The following is a 25,952-nucleotide window of genomic DNA, read 5'->3' as shown; positions in this document are numbered from 1 at the left end:
GCAATACATTCCCTAGTATCTCCCCGCTCCCAAGCCCAGCCTTGGAGAAGTCTCCACTCGAGTGGCTGGGCGGTCCACCCCCTCCCGCCCTGCGCCTGTCCCCACCTGCCCTCCACTCTTGTCTTCCTATCGGGCTTCTAGTCACAAAGTGCCGCTCTCGTTCCTGGATCCTCGGGGGCCCCAGACACACATGGCAACGGGGAATCTGGGTGGGGAGTATGGAATTTACTTTATTGTTCTGAGTCTGGGTTTTGTTCTTTAGACATCACGACTCCTGGACGGAGGGGACGCGTCCCACCTTCCGGACTCGTAGTCCCATGGGCCTGTTTGGATTGTTTTCCAGGTTCAAAGTGCACTGAGAAGGCTTCACAGTTTTAATACTTCCTAGACGCTCAACTGAGGCAAAGTGACAAAATGGCCCCCCCACCCCCGCCCGCCAGAAAAATAAAACCCCAAGCCCCCCGACAGCAGCTGCTGCAGCCGTATGAAAAAATAATACAAATTCTTCTTAAAAAATAGATTACACAGAAAGAACCCAGAGGACAGAGGGCCATGGGTGGCGGGGGGAGCCTGGGGGAGAAGCCCGGGAGGGGTACTGAGATGAACTGCGGGGGTTGGGATGCTGGTGGACACCTGCCTCGTCGCTTGGCCCAGCGTCCCTCTGTGGCTCCTCCCGGCAGCTCTGACCCAGGGACGTGACTCCCTTCTCCCCCAGCGGACCCTCCCTTCACCCTGAGGCCTGGTACCTGCTTCTCACTAAAGTGGCTTCAAGAAAGAAATGGAGACCCAAAGCAAGAGAGGCCTGTGGCTGAGCGACCGGGGACTTCCGTTCCACAGGGGCAGACCTCTCTGTGTTTGGGGGTTTGGGTAATTATCAATACCTGTGGCTACTGAGACACCCCGCCGGGGGGCTGACTCACCCCAGCAATGCGGCCTCTCCCCCACCCCGCGCCCTCCCCTACGTACCCAGCCGTCAGTGGGCCCGGGCCGAGGCTGTCTACCAGCCCGGCCTCAGAGGGGCTGCGGACAGATGGGGTGTGCATGGGACGGCTGGGGGCGGCGGGGTGCAGGATGGGGCGGGACTCACGCGGGCCCTCCAGCTCATGCGAGGAGAAGCGAGAGGGGTTGGCCCCACCAAGACAGAGGTAAGGCAGGGCGAGGTGACGGTGTGTATGCAGCCAGGCCAGCTCTGGGGCCAGGGGCAGAGATGGGGCAGGGGCCACGGCCCCTGGGACGGAGGAGGCCAGTCGGGGCCTGGCACTGGGGGAGGAGTCTGGGCGCCTGCCGCCTGGCCGAGGGCTCCACAGCCGGCCACGACCCGCAGAGGAGTGGGTGCCGGCGGTGGGGACGGGGGCGGCCGGGGCTCAGTCGGGGACCTCGGGGTGGGCAGGCAGTCCACTCTCGCTGCGCCGGTAGGTCTCCCAGAAGCCCCTGTCCAGCTGCTCTAGCTGCGGGCCCAGTGGCAGGTGGCCGGCCAAGTGCATGCGGAGGGTCTCCAGCCACTGCTCCAGCTTCACGAAGGAGGGCCTGGGGTGACGCGTGGGTGGGGTGGTGGGTTCTGCTCCGCGGGGGGGGACCAGCCCCACCCCTAGGGCTGCTCCCGGCGGAGCCCCGACCGCACTTACCTCTTCTCAGGGTCCAGATCACAGCAGTGCACAGTGATGGGGAAAAAGCTCGGTGGACAGTTTGGGGGGCAGTAACGGTCCAGGAAGCCTCGCACATTGAGGCCAAAGTCCATGGTGCGGGGCAGGTAATCGGGATCCGCATTCACCCGCCCAATGATCTGTCCCGCACAAGGCCCAGCAGTTACCCACGGGGGCGGGGGGCGGGGGAGGGGTCCCTGGGGCTGGGAACAGGTCACACTTGATCTGGCACCCACCTGACCACCATGCCCCCCAGGGGTGCAGGTTGCTGTGGGCAGCCCTGTTCCCAGGAGCTCCCCCACAACCTGGGGCCCCTGCAGACTTGCAGCCTGCAGCCCGGGAGTGGACAGGAGCCACCAAGCCTCATGCCAACTGCCGCCCGCCCCTGGACCTACCTCGCACAGGACGATTCCAAAGGAAAACACATCCACCTTCTCGTCATAGCTGCGGCCTGGGTGAAGACACCGGCTATCAGTAGGTGAGGCTGGATCGGCGGCCCACCGGCCGAGGCCAGGAGGCGGAGGCCAGCAGCCTCCAAGGGCCCAGGGCTTAGACTCTGCCCCCTCACCCCCCCTGACCCCACCAGGTCTGAGCAAACCTTTGGGGGATGAGGATGAGAGCCCTGGGCAGGGGGTTCCAGGCCCAGCTCGGCCACTGACCAGCTGTGACTCCAAGCAAGTCATGGACCATGTGGTGGCCTTGAAAAATATCCATGTCAAACCCCTGAGACGTGTGACCATTTATTGAAAAAAAGGTTTTTGCCAATATGATCGCTAAGGATCTTGAAATGAGAGAATCCTGGATTATCTGGGCAGGTGCCAAGCACCACTACAAGTGTCCTAAGAGAGACTGAGGAGGAGGAGACATGGGAGAGGCGGCGGGGGCCACGAGCCCGAGACTGCCACCGGCAGCTAGAAGCAGCAAGGAGTGGGTTCTCCCCTCAGATCCCTGGAAGGAGCACGGCTCTCCTGGATTTCCGACTTCTGGCTTCCAGAACTATGAGAGAATACATTTCTGTTGTTTTAAACCGCCCAGTTGGTGGAAATCTGCTGATGGCAGCCCCAGGGATGGACACAGACCCTGAGCCTCAGGTTCTTCAGCTGTGACATAGGGAATAAGACCATCTACCGTGGGACATTAAAAACAACCCGTACGGCTGCTCTCACGTGTCAGATTCTGACTAGTTTACAAACCTTAGCTGAGCCTCACAGCCCCCCCTAAAAGCAGGGAGCCCCATTTTGCAGGTTAAGTCAGCGGTTATGTTAACTCTGGGTGGGGTTGGTGCCGAGAAGCCCCCGGCCCTGCCCGCCCTGACCCCATGTGTGCACCTGCCCAGGCGGGGGCTTTATAGCGCACCGTGTGAGCCAAATGTGGGTCACTGGGTGAGGGGCCTGATGAAAAAGAAATGGAGTGGGAGAGAAGCCCCGGGCGGGCCAGGCTGTCCACCACCTACTCCCTGGGCCCCGTGAAGATGTTGCCTTGCATGGGACTTGCCGGTGTGATTAGGTTCAGGATCTGGAAATGGACAGAGGACGATACAACCACAAAGGTCCTTATGAGGGAGGCAGACACGGAAGGAGACCTGACAATGGACACAGAGGTCAGAGAAGGTGCCAGGGTCCTAGCCTTCGTCGGAGGCAGGGGCCTCAGGCCAAGGAATGGAGGCAGCCTTTAGAGGCTAGAAGGGAAACACGTTCTCCCCTTGAGCCTCCAGAAGGAGCCCAGCCCAGCCGACACCTGACTTCCCACTCCCAGGACTAGGTGGTAATTTGGTTTTTAAGGCAAGCGGGTGGTGATTTGTTACAGCGGGACAGGAAAGGAGTCACAGGACCCAAGGAGGGAGCCGAGGAGGCGGCGGGGGCCGGGGACTGGGGGGGCCGCAGACCTGCCTGGACCCGCTGGGCCTGGACAGATGTGACGGGCGGGCCGGCCCACTCACCATTGATCATCTCGGGCGCCATCCAGTAGGGGTTGCCCACCACCGTGTATCGCTTTTTGCGGTCCGGCTTCTTGAGGCTTCGCAGGTCTTCGGGCTGTGTCTTCTCTTCCACCATGAGCCGGGCCAGCCCGAAGTCGGCCACCACCACGTTCTTGTTCTGACGTGACAAGGAAGCGGGGCCTCACTGAGATAGGCTCCTGGCACCACCTGCGCACCCCACGCCTAGTCGGGCCCGATCCGCAGACGGCTCCGAGGACGCGCCTCGGACACCTGGGGGTCTGGGAGTACTGTGTCCACCCCATCAGGGTGCCGGGGCCACCCGGCTGTGCGAGGGAGGTGGTGGTTCTCATTCAAGACCCAGGTCCTCTGCTTGGCCCCGGACAGCTTTCTCTCTTACTCCTCCCTCCAACAGTCTGGGGAGGTGCATGTTGTTTTTATACCCACTTTACACATGATATTACTCAGGCCCAGGAAAGTTAAGAAAGTTGCCCAAGGCCATCCAGCTGGTCAGCTCCACTGTTTTCAGTTTGCAGGAGCCCCTCTAGGCCCGGAACCCCGTGGAGTGGAGATGTTGACGGCTGTGTGTCCCCCGCAAGATGGGACAATCAGGGTGGGGGCCCCCCTGAAGGCCAGGGGGCAGGCAGGGAACCCTGGGGCACTGGTGCCAAGTCAGGGGGCTGGGGAGGTCCGCTAACGTGCCAGCCCCAGGATTGGCCACGGTGCCCGGACACTGAGGAGTGGGCACAGAGGTGGAGGCGGCAGGGCCCCAGCCAGGCGGGGCTTAGGACCAGGCTCACTCTGAAGGGAAGGACTCTGTCGCCTCTGGGAGTGACACCAACGCGGACAGCTGCCTGGAGAAAACTACAAAGACAGCAGGTGGAAGGGGCTGAGCATGCGCGGGGTCTGCCAGGACTGTTCTAGCGCTGACTCCCGCCCCATCCCTCTGAGGGCCTCCACTTTTGAAGAGTCCCCCAGGGACTAATGGTACGGTAGGGCCCAGACCCTGCTATGGGAGACAGCTCCAGGGAGACCAGCCAAGGGTGACCACCGGATTCTCAGAGGCCACAAATGGTAGGCAGAGGTTTTGGTTTGTGCAGAGATGGATTCTGGGGATGCGGGGGTTGGGGGGGAGCTCACAACTCTCATCAGATTCTCAGGGGTTGCCCCCTGCTGCAGAGTGGAAGCTGTGACAGGTCACCCTTTCCCGGCCTCGCACACCACATGGGCTCAGCCCTGCGGTGACGCTCATTGCCAGCAGGAGCAGTGTGAGAGGGCTCGAGCCTCGCCCACCTGTCTGTGCTCACCGCCCACTGCTTTCCCCACATTGCTTTCTGAGCCCATGAGCCCCCAGAGCCTCCTGGAAATTCCCAGTGGGCTGAGACACCCGCCCCCACCCCCTGCCCCGCCGACTCCAGGGTGACCAACTCACTGCTTCCTGTCATACCGCCAGGCCTGAAACACTTCCTGTACTGAATTCGTTTGGCAAAAGCCTGCCTGGAGAAACTTCTTCCTCCAGGCCTGACTTCAACCTGCCTGTAGTGCGATGAAGAGTCTCCTTCTCCAAATTCATGTCCACTTAGATTCTCAAAGTGACTGTATTCGGAAACAGGACTTTTGCAGATACTACTAGTTCAGATGAGGTTATGCTAGATCTGGGCGGGGGGGGGGGGGGTCCTAAATCCAGTGCCTGCTGTCTTTGTAAGAAGAGGACACACGGCGGGGAGACTCAGGCAGAGGCTGCAATGACGTGGCTGCCGGCCAAGGAATGCCAAGCGGCACCAGGAGCCTCCAGGAGCCGGGAGGGAGGCATGGCACAGATTCTCCCTCAGAGCCTCTAGAAGGAGCCCACCTTGTCAACACCTTGGTTCAGGACCTTTTGCTTCCTGAACCCTGCGAGTGCATTTCAGTTGTTCCAAGCCATCCAGTCTGTGGTTCTCTGTGATGTGCGTGTCCTACCTCTCCAGCTGGGCCTGGCCGGCCACCCCCCACTGCCTCCTGTGGACAGCCTATGGTCCCCTCCGTCCCCACCCTTCAGACCCTGGGCTCGCCGCCCTCCCCCCGCCACCCCGCACTTCCCCACTTCAGTATGTGGCCCTAGAGCCTCTCAGAGGCCGGCCCAGGCCCTGCTCCAGGCCTGCAGGGTTCCTGCGGCGTGTGGTAGGCCTGGCCGCCCTGCCGTGGACTGTTCTGGCAACGCCACGCTCACGAGCCATCACAGATGACCCGTCACTTTCTCCTTTATCCGTTTCTCAGAGCCTCCTAACAACCTGGGATGCTGACGGCTCAGAGGGCTGGAGCCACAGTCCAAGTAAACGGCTGAGCCGGGTCCGTCTGCCTCCTAGCACTACTTCCGCACGGCCCGAGGAGGAGTGGAGGGGGCGAGCCAGGACCCCGGTCCCCAGAAGGGCCCCCGAGGCTAGCAGTGTGCGGGGCGGGCCTCCTGCGGTCTCCCTCCCCGGGCCCAGGTGGCTCACCTCTCGGACCAGGCAGTTGTGGGAGTTGAGGTCCCGGTGGATGATGTTCATGGAGTGAAGGTAGGCCTGGGGGCAGGGGGCATGGAGGTCAGGAGGCCGCTGTGCTGAGGGGTCCCGGCCCAGCCCAGCCCTGGCTCCCCAGAGGCTGCCCCAATCGGGCGAGTGAGGGGTGCTCTTCCCACCCCCATCTGATCCCCCCTGCTCTTTTTCAGAGCTTCCTGATAGCTTCCGTCTCTGACTTCCTCGTCAAGTTTTAGGTTAGTGGGACAGAATCTTTTCATAAGCGGGGGCAGATCACCCAGCCCCCACCCCTTCCCACCCCCTCCCCAAGCCTACTCACCATCCCTGAAGCGATGTCCTTGGCAAAGCTCACCCTCTGACTCCACGGATACTGGCTGTCCTGAGGGGGCAGGAGAGAAGGGGCCAGGATGGGCCAACGGGGTCACGGTGGCAGAACGGTTGGGGCAGAGAGAAGCCAAGGCAGCAGGTGTCCCGGAGAGTCCAATGACCCCCACCCCCCAACTCTCTCTTGCCCCCACACCTGTCCGCATCTAAGGGGTGTGGGTGGATTAACTCAAAAACGGCATTTTCCAGTACGTGATTTCAAACATAAAGTGGGGGATACTCCTCTGTAGCTCCCGATCCAGCTCTTTGGGGGAAAAAAACCCTCTATCTTCAACACAATCCCATTCTTTCAGGTTTTTAGAAAATCTGCACCGATTTTCCTGTACGGGCAGAGACAGACGGGGCCAATGAGAGCGCCTACTGAGCACTAGCGAGTAGGGCTCTGGGCTCAGTTCATCCGGGGAGACGCCTGGTTCTCTCACCCCATCCCCCCACCCCCGCCGGAGACCTCAAGTGGGGGCTGAGGACATCAGAGCATATAAAAGACCAGAGTGCAGTGAGGACGCCCAAGAGGGTGTAGCCCGGCGTTTCCAAATTGTACTTGACCACAGAATTCTTTCTGAGAAGTCGCACCTTAGGGGCCTGCAGGGACCCAGCCTGAGGGAAGGAGGCATCTGGGGTGCAGGAAAGGAACAGGAGCGCTTGGGCTCAGGGGGATGCCGAGATGGGGCACCGTCCGAGAGTACCAGGTGCTTACAAGCTCCTCCCCAAATACGTTCTCAGTTTGCATTTGCAATTTTTCTCCAAGGCCTTCAACAAAGTTCCGAATTTTGCAGAACATAGTAAATAGTAAAAAAACTCCCAGAGGAGAGGTAACAAAGGTGCCTTTCCTGAGGTGTTCCGCCCCATGGCAGGTAAGGCTGGGTCTGGCTGGTCTGGCTGCTCTGGGCCAGGCCGGGGGTCCACAGGGCGGCCACCCCGAAACAGCTTGTGTGTCCCCTCGGCGAAGCTGCTGCCCTCTCTGGACGTGAGCTTTAATTGGGACTTGGTCGCTCCCTGTCTGATTCAGAATCAGGGTTTGGAGGGCCCTGGAGACCGGAGGCCAAGCCCGCTGAAGGGGCCGAGGGGGCCGAGAGAGCAGCTGCCTGCCCAGGGCCCACAGTGCTGGTGGCGGGGACGGGGCAGCAGGTGGGGCCTCTGCCCGGGCACTCACCATGCTCTTGATGATGCCCCGGAGGGTGCCCCCCTTGATGTACTCCGTGATGAAGTTGAGCCTCTTGTCCTTATAGAGTACCCCAATGAACTTGAGCACATTGGGGTGCTCCAGGCATCTCATGACCTTCACCTGGTGGGGTGCAGACAGGCTAGGCCGGGGGCTGTGCCCCAGTCTCTTTCTCCCTCCGCTGCCCCGCCAGAGGCCACCACCGGTCCCGAAGGTGGACGAGTCCCCGCCCGCCCGGCCCACGCCACACCTGCCGGCCACCGTGTGGTCTGCGTGCGCTGCGCCCACCCCCAGCGATGCCCTTGCCCCTCTCGCTCTCCTGGCGAGATACTCTCTCTTCTTCCAGTGTGTGGCTCGAGCGTCCCATCCTCCCGGAACCCTGTGTCACCCCTCTCCATTGAGGGGGTGGCAGTTCTGCTCACTGACCTCCTTGAGGAATGTCCTCTGGGTCTCTTCGTCGAACCGGATCAGCTCCTTCATCACCATCACCTCGCCTGTCTCCCGGTGCGTCACCTGTTGTGGGGACACCGAGGCACGGCGACTCAGTACCATCAGAGGCTCTGCTCTCTGCCCGCCTTGCAGGAGGCCCTAGCCGCACCCCCAAACTGCGGGGGAGACGGACACACCAGGCTTGAAGCTCTTCGTGGGCATTTCAGGTGATGCCCCCAGCCCCCGAGGGGCAGGACTTATTGATTCCCTCACAGATGAGGCAGTGGGGCCTCAGGAGGCTGCCGAGAGCGTCCAAGGTCACCCAGCAGGAGGGCAGGTGGTGGCTGGGGCTCAGGTCCAGGACCACCGACCCAGGGCCCAGCTCTCTGTCCTCTGCTCTGCTGGGCAGTCTCCTGGAGGTCGAATGGTGGCTCTGCCAGGGACTATCTGCCCCCCCCCGCCCCCCGCCCCCCCCGGGAAGGGGACCAGGCACAGGGCCTGATGGGCACCTTCTGTATGATCCTGAACCTTCCAGCCTGGTCACAGCCAGGGGACATCAGAGCCAGGGAAGGGCTTAGGTCTCTACCGGGGGAGCGTGGGAGGGGGTGAGCAGTGGAGGGGCCATGAGGGGTTGGCCTCAGGCTCAGTACAGGGCCCCCGGGGAGGGAGCCTTCTGGATCAGCCTGGGTCACCCTCCCACCCCCCACCTTCCAACCACGTCCTCCACATAAGGTTTGGGGTCTCTCTGAGGGCAGTCCCCTCCCCCTAACCAGCTCCGGGAAGCCCAGAGGGGCAAGAGTATGGGCTAGGGAGTCTGGAAGCCGGGTGCCCCTTCCACTGTGGGTTCCTGGAGGCAGTGGAGGGAGGCAGGAGGACTGAAGGGTCTCACCTGCACCGTCCCCCGCTCCCACTTCCGGCCCCACCCCTGCGCAGGCCCACCTCGTACCTTGATGGCCTGGCCGAAGCAGCCCTTGCCCAGCACCTCCCCATGGATGAGGTCCGATGGCCGGAAGATGCGGTGTGGCCGGCAGACCACGCGCAGGGATTCGGAGCGCCCCAGGTCCTTGCGCTGGGAGGCTGGGGAGCCCAGTGAGCCAGCACCCGGAGACCTGTCGATGCTGTAGCTCCTCCTGGGGAGGCACACGCTGTGCTCAGTGTCTACGGGGCAGCTGGGCACCAGCAGCCCTAACCCCTTCCTCCTGCCTGCCACGCTCCCATCCACGCCAGTCCACGTACAATCAGCACCCCCACCGCGGTGCGGGACAGCGTGGCACAGGGCGGATCTCCTGGGCGGTCGTAAGGCTCTCGCCCCATCCTGACGCCAGCACCCAGAGCCGTGCCCTAGGCCTGCCATCCTGTAGGTGGCCTCCGCAGGACCGTCCACCCTTGGCCTTCTCTGCCTGGTAGCCCAGGTCAGATGCTTTGTCTCCCAGCATTCAGGTGCCAGGCCCTGGGGTGCGGAGACAGACAGCCTGGCCAGGAGGCCGTAGGCCGGCTGTGTAGCTGGCTCCACAGGGCAGCTAGAACTCCTGACAAACGCATGCAAGGAGCAACTACAGGCCTTCACCACCACCGTTCCTTAGAGTAAACGCGATTTCCCCAGAAGGTATCCCCCAAAAATCTTTGCCCGGAGTCCTGAGCAGGCCTCACGGTGAGTGGAGCGAGGATCAGGCTGCCTCTGGGTTTCTTCCTTGTGCTCCCCCTCCCTTCAAGAGAGTATGGGGTCCCTGGCACCTCCTGCCTGGACCCTGCAATGGCCTGCGAGCCATCTCTCGGCTTGGGCACCCTTGTGCACAGGGGACCAGAGCGGTCTCTGAAACACGCCCTTTAGGGGGCCCACCCCTTCCCAACGACATTCGATGCTCCCATCGTCCTGAGCTACCTACCTGCTGTTCCTTGAAGCCAGGGCGTCGGTCCACCCTGGGAGCGCTCTGTAACCCCCAGCCGGGGAAGCTGGGTCCCCTGCTTTCCCACCTCTCATGACCCCGTCTTAGCCCTCTGCACCCCCTGCTGGCCTGCTTTCCTGCAAGGCTGACTCGCCCACCAGACTGGGAGCTCCTGGAGAGCAAGGACTAGGCCCCATCCCCCTGAGGCCCGGCGTCCGTGGAAGTATCTGGATACAACAAGGCACGGCGCTGACTTACAAGACAGGCTTCTGCCGGGGAGAGCTGCCCAGTTCCCCGCTGGGAGTAAGAGTTGGGGAGGCCAGGGGGCTGGGCTCAGGCCCCGGCCCATGGCCCAGCGTGTCATGGGGGTCGTGCTCAAGAGTTAGCTGGAGCAGGCGGCTGGTCTCCTGGATCAGCAGGTCAATCTGGGGAGAGTGGATGCGCGGACAGGTGAGTCCAAGGTGGTGGGGGAGGAGTCAGGCGTGAAGGCACTCCAATCCTGCTCACCAGACTCGGGACCCATACCTCATCCAGGGGCACATTCCGGATGGGCGTGCCATTGATTTCCAGGATCCGGTCTCCGACATGGATGGAATTCTTCACATCTGGGCTCATGCAGCCTGGGTCCACCCTGTGCGTAGAGACAGTAGTGGTCAGGCCCCTGCCCGCCTATCCCCTGGAGCCTTGACAGGAAGCCAAGGCCGAGGGGATCAGATCGGGGTGTGGAGGCAAATTAATTTCTATGTTGCATGCCCTGACAGATGGCACTGGGCTAGAATCTGGAGTTCTGGTTTGGTGGGGAAGAATTCTGTCATTGATTACGGATGTCGGCTGTGGGTGTGAAAGTGGAGAGAAGTGGTCTTTGCTGCTCCATCCTGGAGGCTCAGGGGCTCCCGCTGGGCAGAGTGCGGTCTCTGCCACGGAGGAGAGACCGAGCCTTCCAACTGCCCGGTGTGTTTCAGGCAGACGAGCGGCACGAGATGAGTCCTCAGAGGGTCTGGATCCTTTGGCTTCCAGATTCCCAAACTGGCCCTACAAGATGAGGCTAAGGCTTCCTTCCACTCCTCCAGAGTCAGCATTACAGGGCTAGCAGCCCACCCTCGCCACAGCTGCAGGCTAGAGACAGGATGGCACCCTTCTCGAACCCGTGGGATGGCCAATTTGCCAACTTTACTTGCTTCTTTGAACTCCTTGGTTACCTTGTTTTCACTTTGTCTTCACGAAAGCTTCTTAAGGGATGTTTACTTTGTCTCTGCCCTGAGATGGGGAAGGGGTAGGGAGTGGAACAGAAAGGAGACCGGGGACTTTAAGAAAAAGGTTTCATAAGGGGGCACCTGCGTGGCGCAGTCGGTTAAGCGTCTGACTCTTGGTTTTGGCTCAGGTCGTGCATGACCTCAGGGTCGTGAGATCGAGCCCCACGTCGGCTCTGAGCTGAGCGTGAAGCCTGTTTGGGATTTTCTCTCTCTCCCTCGGCCCCTCTCCCCTCCTCGTGTGTGCACTCGCTCTCTCAAAAAAAAAAAAAAAAAAAGGAAAAGTTTCATAAAAATTCTCCGTTATCAAGAGTATATTCTCACACGGGGGTGGGCGGGGGGGGGGGAAGCTCTGCCTTTCCCTGGAAAGGCAGGTCATTTGTGCGAAAGGAAGAAGAGAGTTGGGCAGTCATCACCATGCAGTCATTGCAGAAGTTAAGTGATACAGCTAAGAATCCACCACGGATGCTAAAACCATGTGGGGACAGGCTGCCGGGGGCAGGGTATTTACAGATTCAAATCTCACAAATGACTTATTGATTATGTTTCAAAGGGAAAAACAATATCCTGGACAGCAGACAACTGACTGTACTTTAACCAAGTAAACAAAGGCGACATCCCCAATAAAGGGCATGCTTTATTGACTTCGTGGGTCCGGTCGGAGGATGCAGGAAGGACACGGCATCATGAATGCCGCAGCAGGTCAGAATGCATAACCTGAATCCGACAAAGCGGACGCAGCAGCTGAACCCAGCTGGGGGGGGGGGCATTCTACTTATCAGCCTGTGCTCTTCATAAATGTCAAGGTCATGAAGGACAACGAAAAGCTGAGGACCTGTCACAGATTCAAAGAGACTGAAGGGGACACGAGGGTTCGATGCCATGTGAGGTCAGGGACTGGATCCTGGATGGAGGGAAATGGCCATAAAGGATGGTGTTGAGAAAACTGGCAAAATGTGAATGTGGACTCTGTGCTGGATTGAAGTATCACGTTAGTGTTAAATTTCTTCAACGTCATAACTGCACTGTAAGACACGACTGAAAATTATGTAGGAGAATGCCCTTGTTTTTAGAAGAATGTGTGAAGTATTTGGTGGGGAGGGTCAACAGCACCTGTAACATACTCTCAAAGTGACTTGGTAAATAACAGCAACGTGTACATACCCGTACGCGTAAATATAAAGAAATCATACAAACATACAGATATGTATGTGTACGAGGAAACACACATACCCTAAATGTGGCAAAAAAAAAAAAGTTAAAATTGGTGAACATAGGTGAAGGGTGGGCAGGTATTCAATGTACTTATTTGGGAAATTTCCTGTAAATTTGAAAATTTCCAGATAAAGGTTGAAAAACAGTGAGTATCTTTCGTCGATACAGGCTTCTCGTGGGTACGGTCTTCCAAGTATATTCCTTAGCCTCCCTGCCTCCCCTCAGTCTCCTGCTAAGGCGGCAGGGGGCTGGGGCACAGAGGGAATTTAAACTTTCCTTCAGATGCCGCTATCGACAAGAAGAAAAGCGGTCCACGAAGACTCGTTCAAAACGAACAAGTGAATCTGGTCAGCAGCCTCTGGGCAGGCTGGGCCGCTCCTCCGAGGGGCGTGCTCTGGGCCGAAATTGCTGGGCCAGCAGATGCAGGCTGGTGAGCATGCCCATCCAGCGAGGGAGGCAGGGAGGAGGTGCTGTTGGCTTTTTGTTTCCAAAATCCTGCCTGGTTTCGAGAGAGCAGCTGGTCTGGGAGCTCCCCCCGTCTCTCTCACCAGTCTGTCTGTCCGCTTGTGTATCCGAGGTAGCTGCCGGCCTTGCATCCGTCCCCGGCACCGCCTCCCCTCCTGACCAGTGCCTTGCTGCGGAGCCGGGACCGGACAGCTGTGGGAGAGGCGTGCGCGGGACCCCATGGAAGCTGGCGCTTGGCTCACATGCCCACTTGGGGGACGTTTAAAGCTACTTCTCAAGGAGTCCATCAAAGCCCAGGAGAGATCTTAGAAGGCTCCAAGGTGCCCAACTTCCTCCCTGTACAGACGAAGACCCTAAAGCCCAGAGAGGACAGGGGGTTCTGACTCAGCGTCACACAGCATGCTGGCCACTGGGCTGGCTCCTTTATCTGCCTTCCTTCTTGTGTTTCAAACCTTTTCTACATCCTTTAGAACCTTCGTTAGGGATGACCTGCTCACATCCAATCCTGGTTCCCTGAATCTGGTCTGCCTGAACGTGTTTTTATTTCTCTCCCTTTCTGGAAGAGTATTTTCATCAAGGACAGAATGAATCTTAGGCTGATGGTTATTTTTTGCTCAGGGCATTGAACACATCATTTCGCTTATTTCCAGCTTCCACTGTTACTGTTGAGAAATCAGCTGCCCCCCCGCTTTGAAGATGATTTGTCTATTCTCTGTGGCCACTGTATCTTCAAATACCGCCTCCCTCCCACCATCTCGTGCTTCTCCTGGGACGCCAAATGGCCTCCATGTGTCCTAACCTCTGTCCTCCATGGGTCCTAATCTCTCTTTCACGGCTTTCATCCTTTTGTTGTTTCTGCTTCTCCCTTAGGTAGTTTAGAGCCCTACTCCGCTGTTAAACCCTCGTACTGAGGTTTCCATTATTTCGTTTCTAGGGGTTCTGTTTGGTTCTTTTCCAAATCTGTTTGCTCTTTACTTATTTTTTCCAAACATCTCTTATTGATTACAACATACTGAGTGTAATTATTTTACATCGTTTCCAATCATTCCAGTTTCTGGAGGTTCTGTAGGTCTGGTTCTACTTCCTGTTGTTTCTGCTGGCTCTCGCTCATAGTGAGCCTTGTTTCCTTATGCGTTCAGTGATTTTTCACTGAATTGCCCATCTTCCTTGGGACGCTTAGCTCAGTAAATTCAATGAAAAAAATCTGCATCTGATTCTGTCAGGGACTGGGAACCACTGCCAATTGGGAAGTACTTGAAACTTTTACAGTTGTGACTTGGGGGTTTTTGAGCCATCTAGGCATATGAATTTGGTCTGCAAACCCAAGTTTATGTATTCTCAGGGGAGAGTCCCCCTCCCTTCCATTCAGGCTCAAATCAGTTTATCTTTCAGTTCTGGGAGTGGGGGGCTGATGGAAGGTGTGGTCTGTTTCTCATTCATCCTCACCCTGAGAGCCCTCTGGGATCTCAGCCTAATGGAGGAGGGATTCTCTAATGCAGGACCGGCTTCCTCGAGCAGGTCAGGGCTTTGAGAGGCCCAGCCACGAAAGGACTTAAAAACTGAAGCTTAGGTTCATTCATTTTCGATTTGCCTCAGGGCATGGCTGTCTTCCCTGGTTCTGCTGACGCTCCTAGGCTTCCTGCATCAATTATCCTTGACCTGGTTACTCCTCTTTCTTGTTGGGTTATACATGGATTAAAGAAGTTTTAAATATTTTATCTAACACCTGTCATAGTTTTTAAAAGACTGACTGGACCAGGGATATGGCACACCAGGTTGTCGAGCCGGGTTCTATTGGTGCCCAGATGCTTGCCCAGCCCTAGAGTCCACCCCCCCGCCCCCAGCACCCATGGCCACAGCCACACTTACCCCTGGACGCGGACGGTGTGGGAGTGCTCTGTGCTGCAGCCTGGCGGGCCGTGTGGGGGGTCGATGGAGACTGAGAGGCCACGTTTGCCATGAGCTGAGGCTGGGATGGATACTAGGGTAACTGTGTGGGGCAGGCGGGAGCCGGGGGAGTCGGGCAGGATCTGCTCGATGACAGGGGTCACCACGGTCTGGTAGTAGCAATGTCCACTGCAAGGGCCACAGGTGGTAGGGACCCACAGAGGGGGAAGAAAAGAGTGTCAGGACAATCACCAGCATCACCACTCCCCCCATCTCCCAGCCCCTGGCTCTTCTCTCCTCCCCACCCCCGCTTCCGGCTCCCTGCGACAGGAGGGTCTAGCTGCCCACTAGGCCTGGAACAGGAACTGAGCACATCCAGCCCAACCCCTACCGCTCTCTGGAGCTCAGTCATTCTGGGCAACTCTATTCCTGTCATGCTGTAAACTGGCCAGAAAAAGGCCTGTGGATAAATCCAGTTCAGGAGGAAGTCATTAAAAGCCCATTTGGGACTAAGCCACGCCGCCCGGGGCATCCAGCTTTATCAGCACTGTATAACAAAGAAATTTGTCTGGTCTTTGTCCTGGTTCCTGGGAAAGAGGCTCTAAATCCTTGGAATACCTGAGCTTGTGTTAACAGGGGACGCAGGATGGGGGCCAGTCACCAGAAAGAACCAACCATGGGATTAGATGAGGGGTGGGGCCTGTGACCCAGCCTTACGACCTTGGAGGAGGGGGGGTGGGGGGGTGGGGACGGGGGTGGCTGAAGATTAAGTTCAATCATGCGCCCAATGATTCAATCAATGGTGCCTACATAATGAAACCCCAATAAAAAACTCTGGTGATGCCAGGGCAGGTGGGGGTGTCACATGTGCTGATTCCATGGTGGGGGGGCCGGTGCATGGAAGCTCCACATTTGGGGACCTCCTCCCACACTTTGCTCTTGGTGTCACTTCTGCTGGCTGGCCCTCATAAAAAGGGATCTGCGCCCTTTATAAAAACCCCTGTAATCCTAAGTATGGGGCTTTCCTGAGTTCTCGGAGTCGCTTAGTGAATTCTCAAACTTGAGGGGTTGTGGGAACCCTTGAACGTGGGGCTAGTTGGGGACTGGGTCTGAACCTGCGGGGTGCATGCCAGAACCACACCTCCGTGACACGGGAGAGCGGGCGTGTGAGGCGGGAGTTCTCAGTGTGACAACCGTGTCATTTCTCAGTGACTTCTACACCGAACTTCTATTAACACCTGCCCCACGCGGGAAAGGAAAGGACCCCGGTGTGGAAGACCCGGGACGGGGTGGGCACCCCAGGTTAGGAGGGGGCCCGCACACTCACCAGTACAGCTTGGAGTGCTCCACCAGCGTGTAGGTGTCCCCGTCACCGATGAAGGTCCCGCACGTGAGGCAGATGAAGCACTCGGGGTGGTATTTCAGCTCCCCGGCCACCTGGCAGGGGGGTGGCAGGGACAACCCGGCTCAGCAACCCCTTCAGTCCCCACAGCTCCTCCCCTCAGCCTCCTCTCGGAAGGGCAGCTCCAAGCCAACTTTGGGGGCCTGGCTGACCCGCTCTAGGATGCTGGTTCCAGAGACACACAGACAGACCAACGGGCTCAGAAGGCAGGGGGTAGTCCGAGCCAGTGAAAAGGAGAACCGAAGAGAGCCGGGGTAGGGGAAACCCGTGAGGACACACATATGCCTGCACCAGGTGTGGGGTGTGAGTGGGGCGGGGCGCTTACCATGACCAGCCCCTTGGTGATGTGCTCCGAGCACCCGTGGCAGGACTCTCCATAGCGGGCCCAGTAGTCCCTCTTGCAGAAGAGCTGCCCATCCTTCTCGTAGTACTGGTGCGAGAGGGAGGCACTGCATTCACAACACCTGGGTGCAAGAGGCACAGGGACTTAGTTTGGCTCAGCCCCTTTCCCCACAGCAGGTGCCTCTGTTAAGAACTAGAAAAAGATGTGCCTCCCTCGGGCAGAAGCAGCCTGTGCTGGGGCCCAGGGTTTAGCAGGTGGAGTCGGGGATGGCTTCAGCCTCTCTTGGCCCCGCAGCTGGAAGCCTCTGCACAGTGCACAACCTGCACGACCACCCACCGCACCCGATCATCTGGCCCACCTGCCACTCCCTGGGTGAGAGATGCTCTTCACATCTGAGCCCCTGTCCCTTGTCAGGCATGGCAGATGGCCCAGGGAAGACAAACGACTTGCTCTTGCTCGCCAGTGCGGTGGAGGGGGGGGATGGAACCTGCGTGCCGAGGACGCGGGTGGGGCTGATGCAGATGGCAGTGACCCGGTGGAGCTGTGAAGAGCTACCAAATGCTGGCACCTGCCCACTGTCTTGGCCAAATGTACTTAATCCACACTGGCCACCTCGAGGCAGATGAACTCTGGAGGCTCTAAATGCCCAAGGTCACGTGACGGAGGCCACAGACCCAGAGCAAAGCTACTCCCTGTTCTACTATGATATAAGGCAGGAATGTGGCTCAGCAGACACCAGCCAGGATCAGTGAAGACAGAGGATCTCCTTGTTTCCTAGACCTTATTCAGCCCTTGGGTGCTGCAGCCCCAAGAAGGGGGCTCGGCCCGGCCCTGCTCACCCCAGCTCAACCAGGGCCCCAGCGCCTGCACCCGCCCTCAGAGGAGCAGTGCATGCAGAACACCCAGGTGTGCGGTCATCAAGGCCAGGACCCCCTGCCCTGTCGGGAGGGGCTGCGGGAGAGGCCGGGCTGGGGCCCCTGAAGGGAGCTGCGGCGAAATGATGCACCTGCTTCCTTCTGTGTTATCCCACAGGCCAGGAGCTAGACCTACATGCCTGGCTTCCTTCCACCCAAGAGTGAGTTGGATGGGGACCAGCAGCTCAGCTGAGTCAGGATGAGCAAATGCAGAAATGCACGATGCCCCCTGGGAGCCAGCCGGCAGGGGCACGGGCCACACTGGGTTTTGAGGAGCCTGATGGAGGGTCCTGGCTGCATACAATCGTCTGGGCCAGAATACACAGTGAGCAGAGAATCTGCCCGACTCCGCTGCTGTCTGAGCACTCTGGGTTATGTGCCAAGGTCAGGCAGGGACTTGGTACCAGGCTCAGAGCTCACGCCCAGTTAGGAAACAATCCAGCAGAGGGGAAGGCGGCAAAGACCGGGGCCTGAGTGAGACTGCCCGGTGCCCAGCAGCCAGGGCACCCTCAGCCTCTGCAGCCAGCACACGGGTGGTTGCACTGACGGCACTCACTGATGCTCTTTAGGAACTGGGGATGAAGAGGACAAGAGGAAGGCAGCCAAGAGTGCTGGTGGTACACTGTCCCTTTAAGAGGATCCAGCCAGTTCCCCATTGTCTGGGAGCCTGAGGGGAGGGGCGGGGGACCACAGCCGGGGGCTGGGGGCTGGGGAGGAGAAGGCACAAAATGCCCGGGTTCGAATGCACCGGGGTGGGGGTGCATCCGGGGTGGGGGGCTCCGATGAGCTCTCCCTAAGAAAGGTGCGAGTGGGGCAGGGCGGGCCTCCGGAGACCGCCCAGGGATGTGAGAGGAGGCAGCGGAAGCCACGCTGGCCCCGAGCCATGACGTCATCCTCAGCCCTTCCTGCCCCCGCACACGCGGCCCCAGCCCCGGGGCGCCCTTACGGGGCGCACATCTCACTGCGGGGTGGGCGAAGGGGCAAGTAAGGCAGCTGCCCAGGAAGAGGGGGATCCCTAGCGCACGCCCTCAGGGGCCTCTAACCTGGCGGGAAGGTGCACGGCCGAGGAGCCGGCTCCGCCAAGAGGCGGGCGCGCGCACCGCACCGTGACCTTGGGGAGGCTCCCCCGCCGCCCGAGCACCCTGTGCCATCAGTGAGTGATTCACTTTGCCCTTCCACTGGCTAGACAGCACGTCACAGCAGTGTCCCCAAAGAAATCTCCCCCTCACTGCTGGCTGCCAGGCTGCGGGCAGCAGGGCCCCTGTCTGCCTCTGGGTGGGTGGGCTGCTGGGGGCTCCGGCGCAGCTCGGCTTCCTCTGGGGGAAGAGAATGCTCTTCTCCAGCCTGCAAACTCCTACCCCCGCATCCCGCACAAACATTCCCCACTGCAGCAGCCCTGGACGACCGGGGCGCGGACTCCCCCACGGGCTGGGGGAGCGCAGCAGGCTCCCAGGTCACTGCTTCCTTGAAGCCTGCTCGGTCACCCGGCTGGGATGCCCCTGCACCGCCAGCCTCTGCCATCACCCCGAGGGCTGAGGTCCCATGCCAGCCAGCCACAAATGCTGGACCCAGAGAGAATGGAAGTGGTTCCCGGAGAACACTGCACCTGGAGCAGGTCCCACCCCCAGCACTCCAGAACGGCTCCCGGGGGGCACGGCCGGCTGGGCCTCCATCTCAGACAGGGGATCCAGCCCAGGCTCACAGAGCAGCTTGGTGCCGGCACTCAGGGCCTCAGTGTACCTCTGCGTGTGGAAGGCACTGAGGAGCCCCTGCCCCTGTCCGTCCCTTCACCTCTCAGGCCCATATCCGGCCCCCAGCCAGAAGAGGCAGGTGGGACTCTCAGGGGCGCCCCCACACATGCTGCTGCCCCCAGCAGGGATATCAAGGGAGGAGCAGCAAGCACTGAGGGTGTGCAGAGACGGCCCAGGGACAGGCAGGCACGAAGCCTGGGAGCCAGGCTCGGGGACGGAGGGCTGCACTGGGGGGGCAGTGGCCAGCTCCGCAGTGACAGGTCCATCCCTCCCAGGGATGCCCTCTAGCCAGGGCCACATCCCTGGAAACCAGGGGCGAAGGAAGAACAGCTGGATGACCAGCTTCGCCGGGAGACCGGACCACAGGGCCAGAAGTCTCAGCAGTGGCCGGCCTGCTTCCCCCAGCAGGCGGCCAACAGTGACCAAGGAGTTTCAGTTCTGCCCCCAGAGCAGCCCCGTCCCAGGTAGGTCTGCCCCACACGGTGGCCTCCGGCCCCAGGGGGCCCTCACACCAGGAGCCCTGCCTGAGGTCTGGGCCAGTTTGGGGGTGGGGGGACCTCTGGACTTACTTGGCTCCTCTGAGGAAGCGGCTTCTTCTTAGGGCCAGCATCCCTTGCAGCAGGGGGGCAGCGCAGGGGTGGCCGGGCCAGCTGCTTCCCCATCCTACTCCAGGCCCTCAGGATTGGAGGCTGCAGAGGGTGGGGCCAGCGTGGCCACACAGCAGGGGAGGAGGATGCAGCCTGTGGCTGAGGAGGACTTGGTCTGGGCCCACAACAGGAAGCCGTTGGGGGGCCTTCTGCCTGGGCTCTGCTCTGGTGCAGGCAGGGAGGAGGTGGTCTGCGCTCCGCCCTCAGCCCTGTACACCTGAGAGAGCGCCCTCCAGGCCCCTGGGCCTCCAGTTGGACAAAGGCACCGGAGGCTCCGGACTCTCTGGGGACAGGGACAAGCTCCAAAGCAGCTGCTTCTTCCGGTGCTGCTCCCAAGGGAACAGAGGTTGACTTCCGTGGACGGTCTGTCCTCCCTGCCTGAAAGGTCCCCCGGAGAGGGGGAGACCGCACCCCGGCCCAGGCTCTGAACCCCGTGCCCGCTGCCCGCTCACCCCTCCTCACCGGGGGCCCAGCCCACCCTGCCTCCGGGGAGATGTCACCCGTGGCCCCAGGCCGGTGTGCTGCGGCTTCTCAGAAGGAACCTCCCCGGCCAGCAGCTGGACCAGAGCCAAGCTCGGACCACTCACAGCCTGGCCGCGACCTGCCGAGAGGCGGGGCCCACAGGAGGTGGGACAGGCAGAACTGAGGAAGCAGCGGGCCCTGTGGTGACAGTGACCCCCTGTGCTAATGCCAGAGGCAGGCCGTGTGCCTTCTCAACTCGCCCATCGCGAGGAACTCGGGGCCCCGGGAGCCAGTGCCAGCCCCATGTCATGGCACCGAGAGGCTCTGAGGGGCAAAGCAAGTAGAGTCCAGAGCCCGGCTGCCAGGTGGCCATGGGGCCTGGGCAAGCAGTGACTCCCCCCCGACAGTGCCTCCTAACGGTCACGGGGGTAAGGACACTGTTGGCCTGGCTGAGATTTGGGGGCTTTTGGGAGAACCGCACACCACGGGGCCAGGAGCACTTGTGGAGGCCAGAATGCGGACGCCGTGGCTCTTACTGCCTGTGGGCCCCCTCTCACTGTGGGAGCCTCCCCTGTACCCCCATCACACCCGGGACGGCGGCACAGCCTTCTGCCTACTGCCCTGACCCGGGGCCCTACTTGTCTCCTGGTCACAGGGCAGGGACCCCCTCCAACGCTAGATCCTTTCCCCCTGCCCCCCCCCGCTTCCCTGCTGTGGCTTCTGCCGCCGCATTCCCGGCCTTCCCCCCGTGTCTCCCTATATTCCACCTCCCTCCCCGCCCTCAGCACCGGGGCCCCCAAAGTTCTTCCCGGTTCCTCTCGGCCCCATCCTGCAATCCATCCACCATCTCAGCATCCTGGCCCCAGGGAGCTGCCTCTCCAGCCTTCCCACCTCTGACAGGTCTCAGGCCACCTCACCAGCTCAGGGGCCGGGCACTGCCATGCTGGATGGCCTGCTGCATTTCAACGCGACGTGGCTGGGCACAGCTCAGCATCAACCTGGTCCCCAACTCCAGGAGAGCTGAAGGAGCGCCATCCTCCCCAGCAGCCAGGGCAAAAGCCCAGACGACTCCAGATGCTCCCCCTGCTGTTCCCCAGTCCCTGCTCCCGCACCCCTCACCTCTTCACCTCTGCGGTGACTTGGGAGCGAGGCCAACACAGGCTCCAGCCCGTGCCTGCATGTAAATTGCACAAGTCATGGTACCTCACAGGGTTACGGTGAAGGCTTAATGAAATCCAGTTGGCCCTCGAACAATGCAGGAGTTAGGGGCACCGACCCCCACATAGCCACAAACCCACAGGCAACTTTCAGCTCCCCCAAACTTAACTACTCATGGCCTCCTGTTGACCGGAAGCCTTCCCCGTAACATCAACAGCCAATTTACACGTATTTTGTGTGTTATACGTAGTACCTACCGTGTTCTTACGGCAAAGTAAGCTAGAAAATGTTATTAAAAAATTCATAAAGAAAAGACATTTATGGTATCGTACTGTAAAAAATCTGCATATAAGGAGACCGGCACAGTTCCAACCTGTGTCGTTCAGGGTCAAGGGGAACGTTAAGAGTGCCCGATTAACAGCGGCTAATATGACTACTGGCCAGAACTGTCCCCTCTGTCCATTTGTAGTCACTGTCCTAGGTCAGGCCTTATGAGCTCAGATCCCTGAACTACTGTGACAGTCCCTTCCCTGCCAAGTCACCGCCATCTGCCCACTGGGATGGCATTTTTCAATAGCACTTCCGCCCACGTCCCTCCCCTGCTTTCTGCAAACCCTCGGCTGACTCCCTACTGACCTTGGAAGGTCCTTATCTTGGCCTTGGGGTCATTTCACAAATTGATCCCAACCTTGCCTCCTCCGCTCGCTCTTTTCCAACCAGATGAGCTCTTCCCGTGTCTGTCTCGGGGCGTGTGGCTGTCTCCGCCTATCCAGAGCCCTCTTTGTCCCTGAAGGCCTCCTTGTGAACGCCTGACTGGGAGCCCCGGGCCTGGCACCTGCCTCTCTTCTGGCCTCACCACCCAGGGTGGGCGCTGTGTGTTCACTTCCCTCGCTGGCTGTGTGACTTTGGTCAAGAGAATTAACCTCTGTGTCCCCAGTAATGGAGACAACACAAAATCTACTAGACAAAGTCCTTAGCAGGGTGCCTGGCCCTTCCTGCACCGCAGAAAATGTTGGACGATGTTCTTAACGAAAAACAAACAAACCTTGCCAGAGGTTCCCACTGCTTAAAATAAACCCCTTTAGCTGGTGGTCCATGCCTTCCCACCTCAACTCTGCTGTTCGCTGACTGGCCCTGCCCTGTCACCCCGGCACCCTTGGCACCTGCCAGGCCCGTTGCCTGGAACTGCTTCCTGCCACACTTCTCCATGTGGGAAATCTCACGTCTCTGAGACCCCGGTTCTGGCCGTGCTGCTAACTCTAAGGCCATCCCCTGTACCTGCCTCTCAGGATGGTCCTACTGGGTGGCTGGGCCACCTTTGGGTCTCCCTGTGGCTGGCCACAGCCCTGACACTTGGAGTTAGCTCTCTAAGGCTGGCCCTACTGGGCTGTGCATGCTCACAGTGAGGCCTGGGTTGTATCTTCCTTCCTTCTCTGGAGCACGCTGCCCTCCACGGCCTCCCCCTGCCTAGGAGCCAGTAGGCCTCAGTAATACCGGTGGAAATGCAGGTCTCCCCGCTCCTCTCCTTAGAGATCTAGGATGACAGAACAGAAAGGCCCTTGGGGACCTTCTAGTCCAAATGCCTCATTTTTACAGGTGGGGAAACTGAGGCCACGGACTTGCTGGAAGTCACAACCAGAGACGACGGCACCAGAGGGACTAGCCAGGTCCCCTGGACCGCTGACCCAGCCTCTTGTCGCTGGCAGGCCTTGCTTAGGGCACCCCCACCCCGGCCAGCGTGCCCTACCTGAAGCAGTCTGCGTGCCAGTCCGCATTCAGGGCCTGGAGGTACTGGCCGTCATAGATCCTCTGGCCGCAGCTCGCACACACGGGCAACTCACTTCCTGCAAGGACACAGGGGGTCAGGACTCGCTCTCCGGAGGCGCGGTCTGGTGCAGGCCCAGCCTGCTCTGCCCACCCCACGTGGACCTGCACATCCTCGTGCACACACACAGAGCACCTAGGCACTGTGCCTAGCAGAAGGAGAAAGGACGCCGGTCTGAGAGTCTTGCTGAGACCTGGGCTAACTTGCGAAGCCTCTGTGGGCCTCAGTTTCCCTATCTGTAAACTGAAGAGGAGGAGTGGACGTCCAATCTCCAGCAGGAGCATTCTGGGTTGACTCCTGTCTGGCAAGGTCAATTGGGAGAAAGAAAGCAGCAGGATTTAGAGATAAGGCAGCAGGTGACACTCTTGTCACAGTCCCTTTCCTCCCCTGCCCATCCAGGAAGAGGAACCTTCAAAGGGCAGGGACTGGACAGGGCTGGGTTGGTGTATCCAGAGCTGAAGTCCCCATAGGAGGAGAAAGGCAGGAAGCCCAGAGGTGCTGGCCTCATCTGAGTCCCAGCTATGCCTGCAGAGCTGGACACTCCCAGACACCTGCTCTGGGGATGCCTGGCACCTCCTCAAGCCGGCCATTAGGCATGCTTAGTCATTCCAGGGGCCTGGTATCCTTGGAGCTGGGTGGGTCCTGGAGGATCTCTCAAACCTGCTCCTCCCCATTGTACAGATCGGGAGACTGAGTCCTGAAGAGGGCAAGCCTGGTCATACAGTCAGGCTCCCAGGCCACAGCCTGGCCCTCCATGAGGATGCAGGGACCAAAAGGCAGAGGTGACAGTGAGATGGGCCCTTGCCCCAAGGAGGCCTTCAGGGGCCTGGGGGAGGGCTGACAGGAGCTAGGAAAGGGCAGGGCTGGAGGGGCTGGCATAAATGGGACCTGCATTGGACCAGGTGAGCCTCTGTGATGGCTGCTGGGGAAACCCCAGGAAGGGGACCCCCCAAGGAGGGAGTCTTGGCAGTCTTCATGTCCTAACCGTCCTGCAACCCAATCCTTGGGCCCCAGGAAGGGGAAAGGGGCTGAAGAGGAGACTAGGATGAGAGTCATCCTCCCAGCCAAGACTGCTGGCAGGCACTGGGTTTGCTGCAGGGAGAGGGGGTGGGGGCCCCCCGGATACTGCCGACAGTTCCCTGGAGGAGGCTTATCTCTGCTCTGCCCATGCGGGCCCCCAACCACCAATACCGGGGGTCAACTACCCAGCTCCCAATTGTAAAGACGGGGAAACTGAGGCCTGGCACGTAGCCCCCGGCTCAAGGTCATAGAGCTGGGCGGGCAGCTCGGACCCAGGGCTGCGGCTTCCCCAGCCCCTTTCTTCCCGGCCGGAGAGACAGGATAAGGGATGGCCCCAGTGCGAGCCCCGGGTGGGCAGAGCACGCGGAGGGAGGCCGGGGCCGGGCGGGTAGCGCCTGGGACTCCTCCCGGGTGGTCGTCGGTCGGGGGAGGGGGCAGGCGGGGATGAAAGAGAGGAGGGGCCCACCCCGGGCCGAGGAGGGGGAAACCGGGTGGGAGCATGTCAGGGAGGGGCCTGAGGGCTTGGGAAGGGCGAGCTCATCCCCGAGGAGGCAGGGGCGCGGCCTCGCGGCAGACCCGGCCTCCGCGGCCGCCCGGCCCGGCCCCCTCCCGTGCGCCCGCTCCCCCGGCTGCCCCGGCGCGACGCCCCCGCCCGCCCGGGCCCCGGTCGGCGCCCCGCCCGGCCCGCGCCCCGCGCACCTTCCTCTCCCATACGTTCTTCCCTCCAGGTGCAACAAAGTAGCGTCAACCTCATGCACTCGGCGGGGGGCGGGGCCCGGCGGGCTGGGGCTGGGGGCGGCCCGGGCCCCGCGAGCTCGCCCGCAGCCGCCGCCGCCGCCGGCCCGGGAGGCGGAGGCGGAGAGCGCGGGCCGGGCCGGGGTGAGCTCGGGGCTCGCGGCGCCGCCGCCGCCTCTCGGACACCGGCTCCGGCACCGGCTCCGCGCCGCGGCGGCCAGGGGACGGAGCGGAGGGGCGGGCCGGGGCGGGGCCTGGAGCTGCGGCACGGGGGCGGGGCGGGGCGGGGCGCGGGCGAGCGGCCGAACTGCCCTGCGCGGCCCCGCCCCGCGCCCTCGGCGGCGCCCAGCCCCGCCCTTTCATTCATCTTCGCCCGAGCGCCAGGCCTCTGCTGGGCGCCGCGAGGCGGAGACTCGTAAGCCGAAAACTGCGGCATCGGAGGGGAAGCGTGCTCCGGTGCGGCGGCCTAGGGGGATGCAGAGGCCTGGAGAAGGGGCCTCAGTTTCCCCGCGGGAGCCCCTGTGACCCGAACCAGCTGGAGGCCAAGAACCCAGACCCGAGCTGGAGGAGGCGGTGTGGACCCTGAGGACCGTGGTGGTCGCCTTGGGGAGGGGCGCCTGTCAGGTCCTCTCTCTGTCTCTGAGGCCTGCAGTGAGGTCAGGCCCTGGCGGGGGAAGGCCATGGCCCAGGTCTCAGGCCCTCACCGCCTAGGCAGGGAGCTAAAGGAGGACGATCTGGGGAGGAGTGAACCTCTGCCCGGACCTTGACAGATGTGCTCAGGGGTCTGCTCTTCCTAGTTCTGGAGACCTGGAGCTGGCGCTACCCTGCCCAGGGTGCGGAAAGAGGCATAGCTGAGCAGGGTTTGGGCTGAGTGAAATGGCCAGAGGACTTGGGCCGTCCCCAAAGCACAGGTCCCCAGTTTAGCACTGAAGAGATGGAC

The 25,952-nt window shown here is 60.6% G+C and overlaps 1 protein-coding gene across 3 annotated transcripts; it reads right to left on the bottom strand.

The window, feature by feature from the left end:
• Nucleotides 1–210: 210 nt before the first annotated feature.
• On the bottom strand, nucleotides 211–25,207 carry LIMK1 (LIM domain kinase 1). 3 transcript variants are annotated; one of them, XM_081819588.1, is made up of 16 exons: nucleotides 24,977–25,205; nucleotides 23,180–23,276; nucleotides 16,483–16,621; nucleotides 16,083–16,192; nucleotides 14,738–14,944; nucleotides 10,464–10,569; nucleotides 10,197–10,363; nucleotides 8,999–9,182; nucleotides 8,050–8,136; nucleotides 7,615–7,746; nucleotides 6,397–6,456; nucleotides 6,057–6,122; nucleotides 3,583–3,739; nucleotides 2,039–2,094; nucleotides 1,626–1,783; nucleotides 211–1,527 (listed from the first exon to the last, which is right to left on the bottom strand). In XM_081819588.1, the coding sequence occupies exons 1-16, from the start codon at nucleotides 25,029–25,031 to the stop codon at nucleotides 1,365–1,367; spliced, it is 1,944 nt and encodes a 647-aa protein (XP_081675714.1). In that variant the 5' UTR covers nucleotides 25,032–25,205; the 3' UTR covers nucleotides 211–1,364. The 3 variants fall into 3 exon arrangements, with proteins under 3 accessions (XP_081675714.1, XP_030872658.1, XP_081675715.1); XM_031016798.2 differs by lacking the exons at nucleotides 23,180–23,276; nucleotides 24,977–25,205 and adding an exon at nucleotides 19,735–19,836; XM_081819589.1 differs by lacking the exons at nucleotides 211–1,527; nucleotides 1,626–1,783; nucleotides 2,039–2,094 and adding an exon at nucleotides 2,371–2,639 and having other exon boundaries at nucleotides 24,977–25,207.
• Between the last annotated feature and the right edge of the window lie 745 nt (nucleotides 25,208–25,952).

Source organism: Leptonychotes weddellii, chromosome 5 (assembly GCF_054177405.1).
Source record: "Leptonychotes weddellii isolate Sample4059 chromosome 5, ASM5417740v2, whole genome shotgun sequence".
NCBI classification, from domain to species: Eukaryota; Metazoa; Chordata; class Mammalia; order Carnivora; family Phocidae; genus Leptonychotes; species Leptonychotes weddellii.
The sequence above is the reverse complement of the archived record's forward strand: the minus strand, read 5'-3'. Positions and strand labels throughout refer to the sequence as shown.

What these genes read in the sequence shown, in the direction of transcription:
- LIMK1 (XM_081819588.1), bottom strand. Translation starts at nt 25,031, where the DNA reads ATGAGGTTGACGCTACTTTGTTGCACCTGGAGGGAAGAACGTATGGGA. An exon ending in AGAGGACATTCCTCAAGGAG is followed by an intron (nt 7,747 to 8,049) that starts GTCAGTGAGCAG and finishes GCACCCCACCAG; the next exon opens with GTGAAGGTCATGAGATGCCT. An exon ending in AGGACATCGCTTCAGGGATG is followed by an intron (nt 6,123 to 6,396) that starts GTGAGTAGGCTT and finishes CCCTGCCCCCAG; the next exon opens with GCCTACCTTCACTCCATGAA.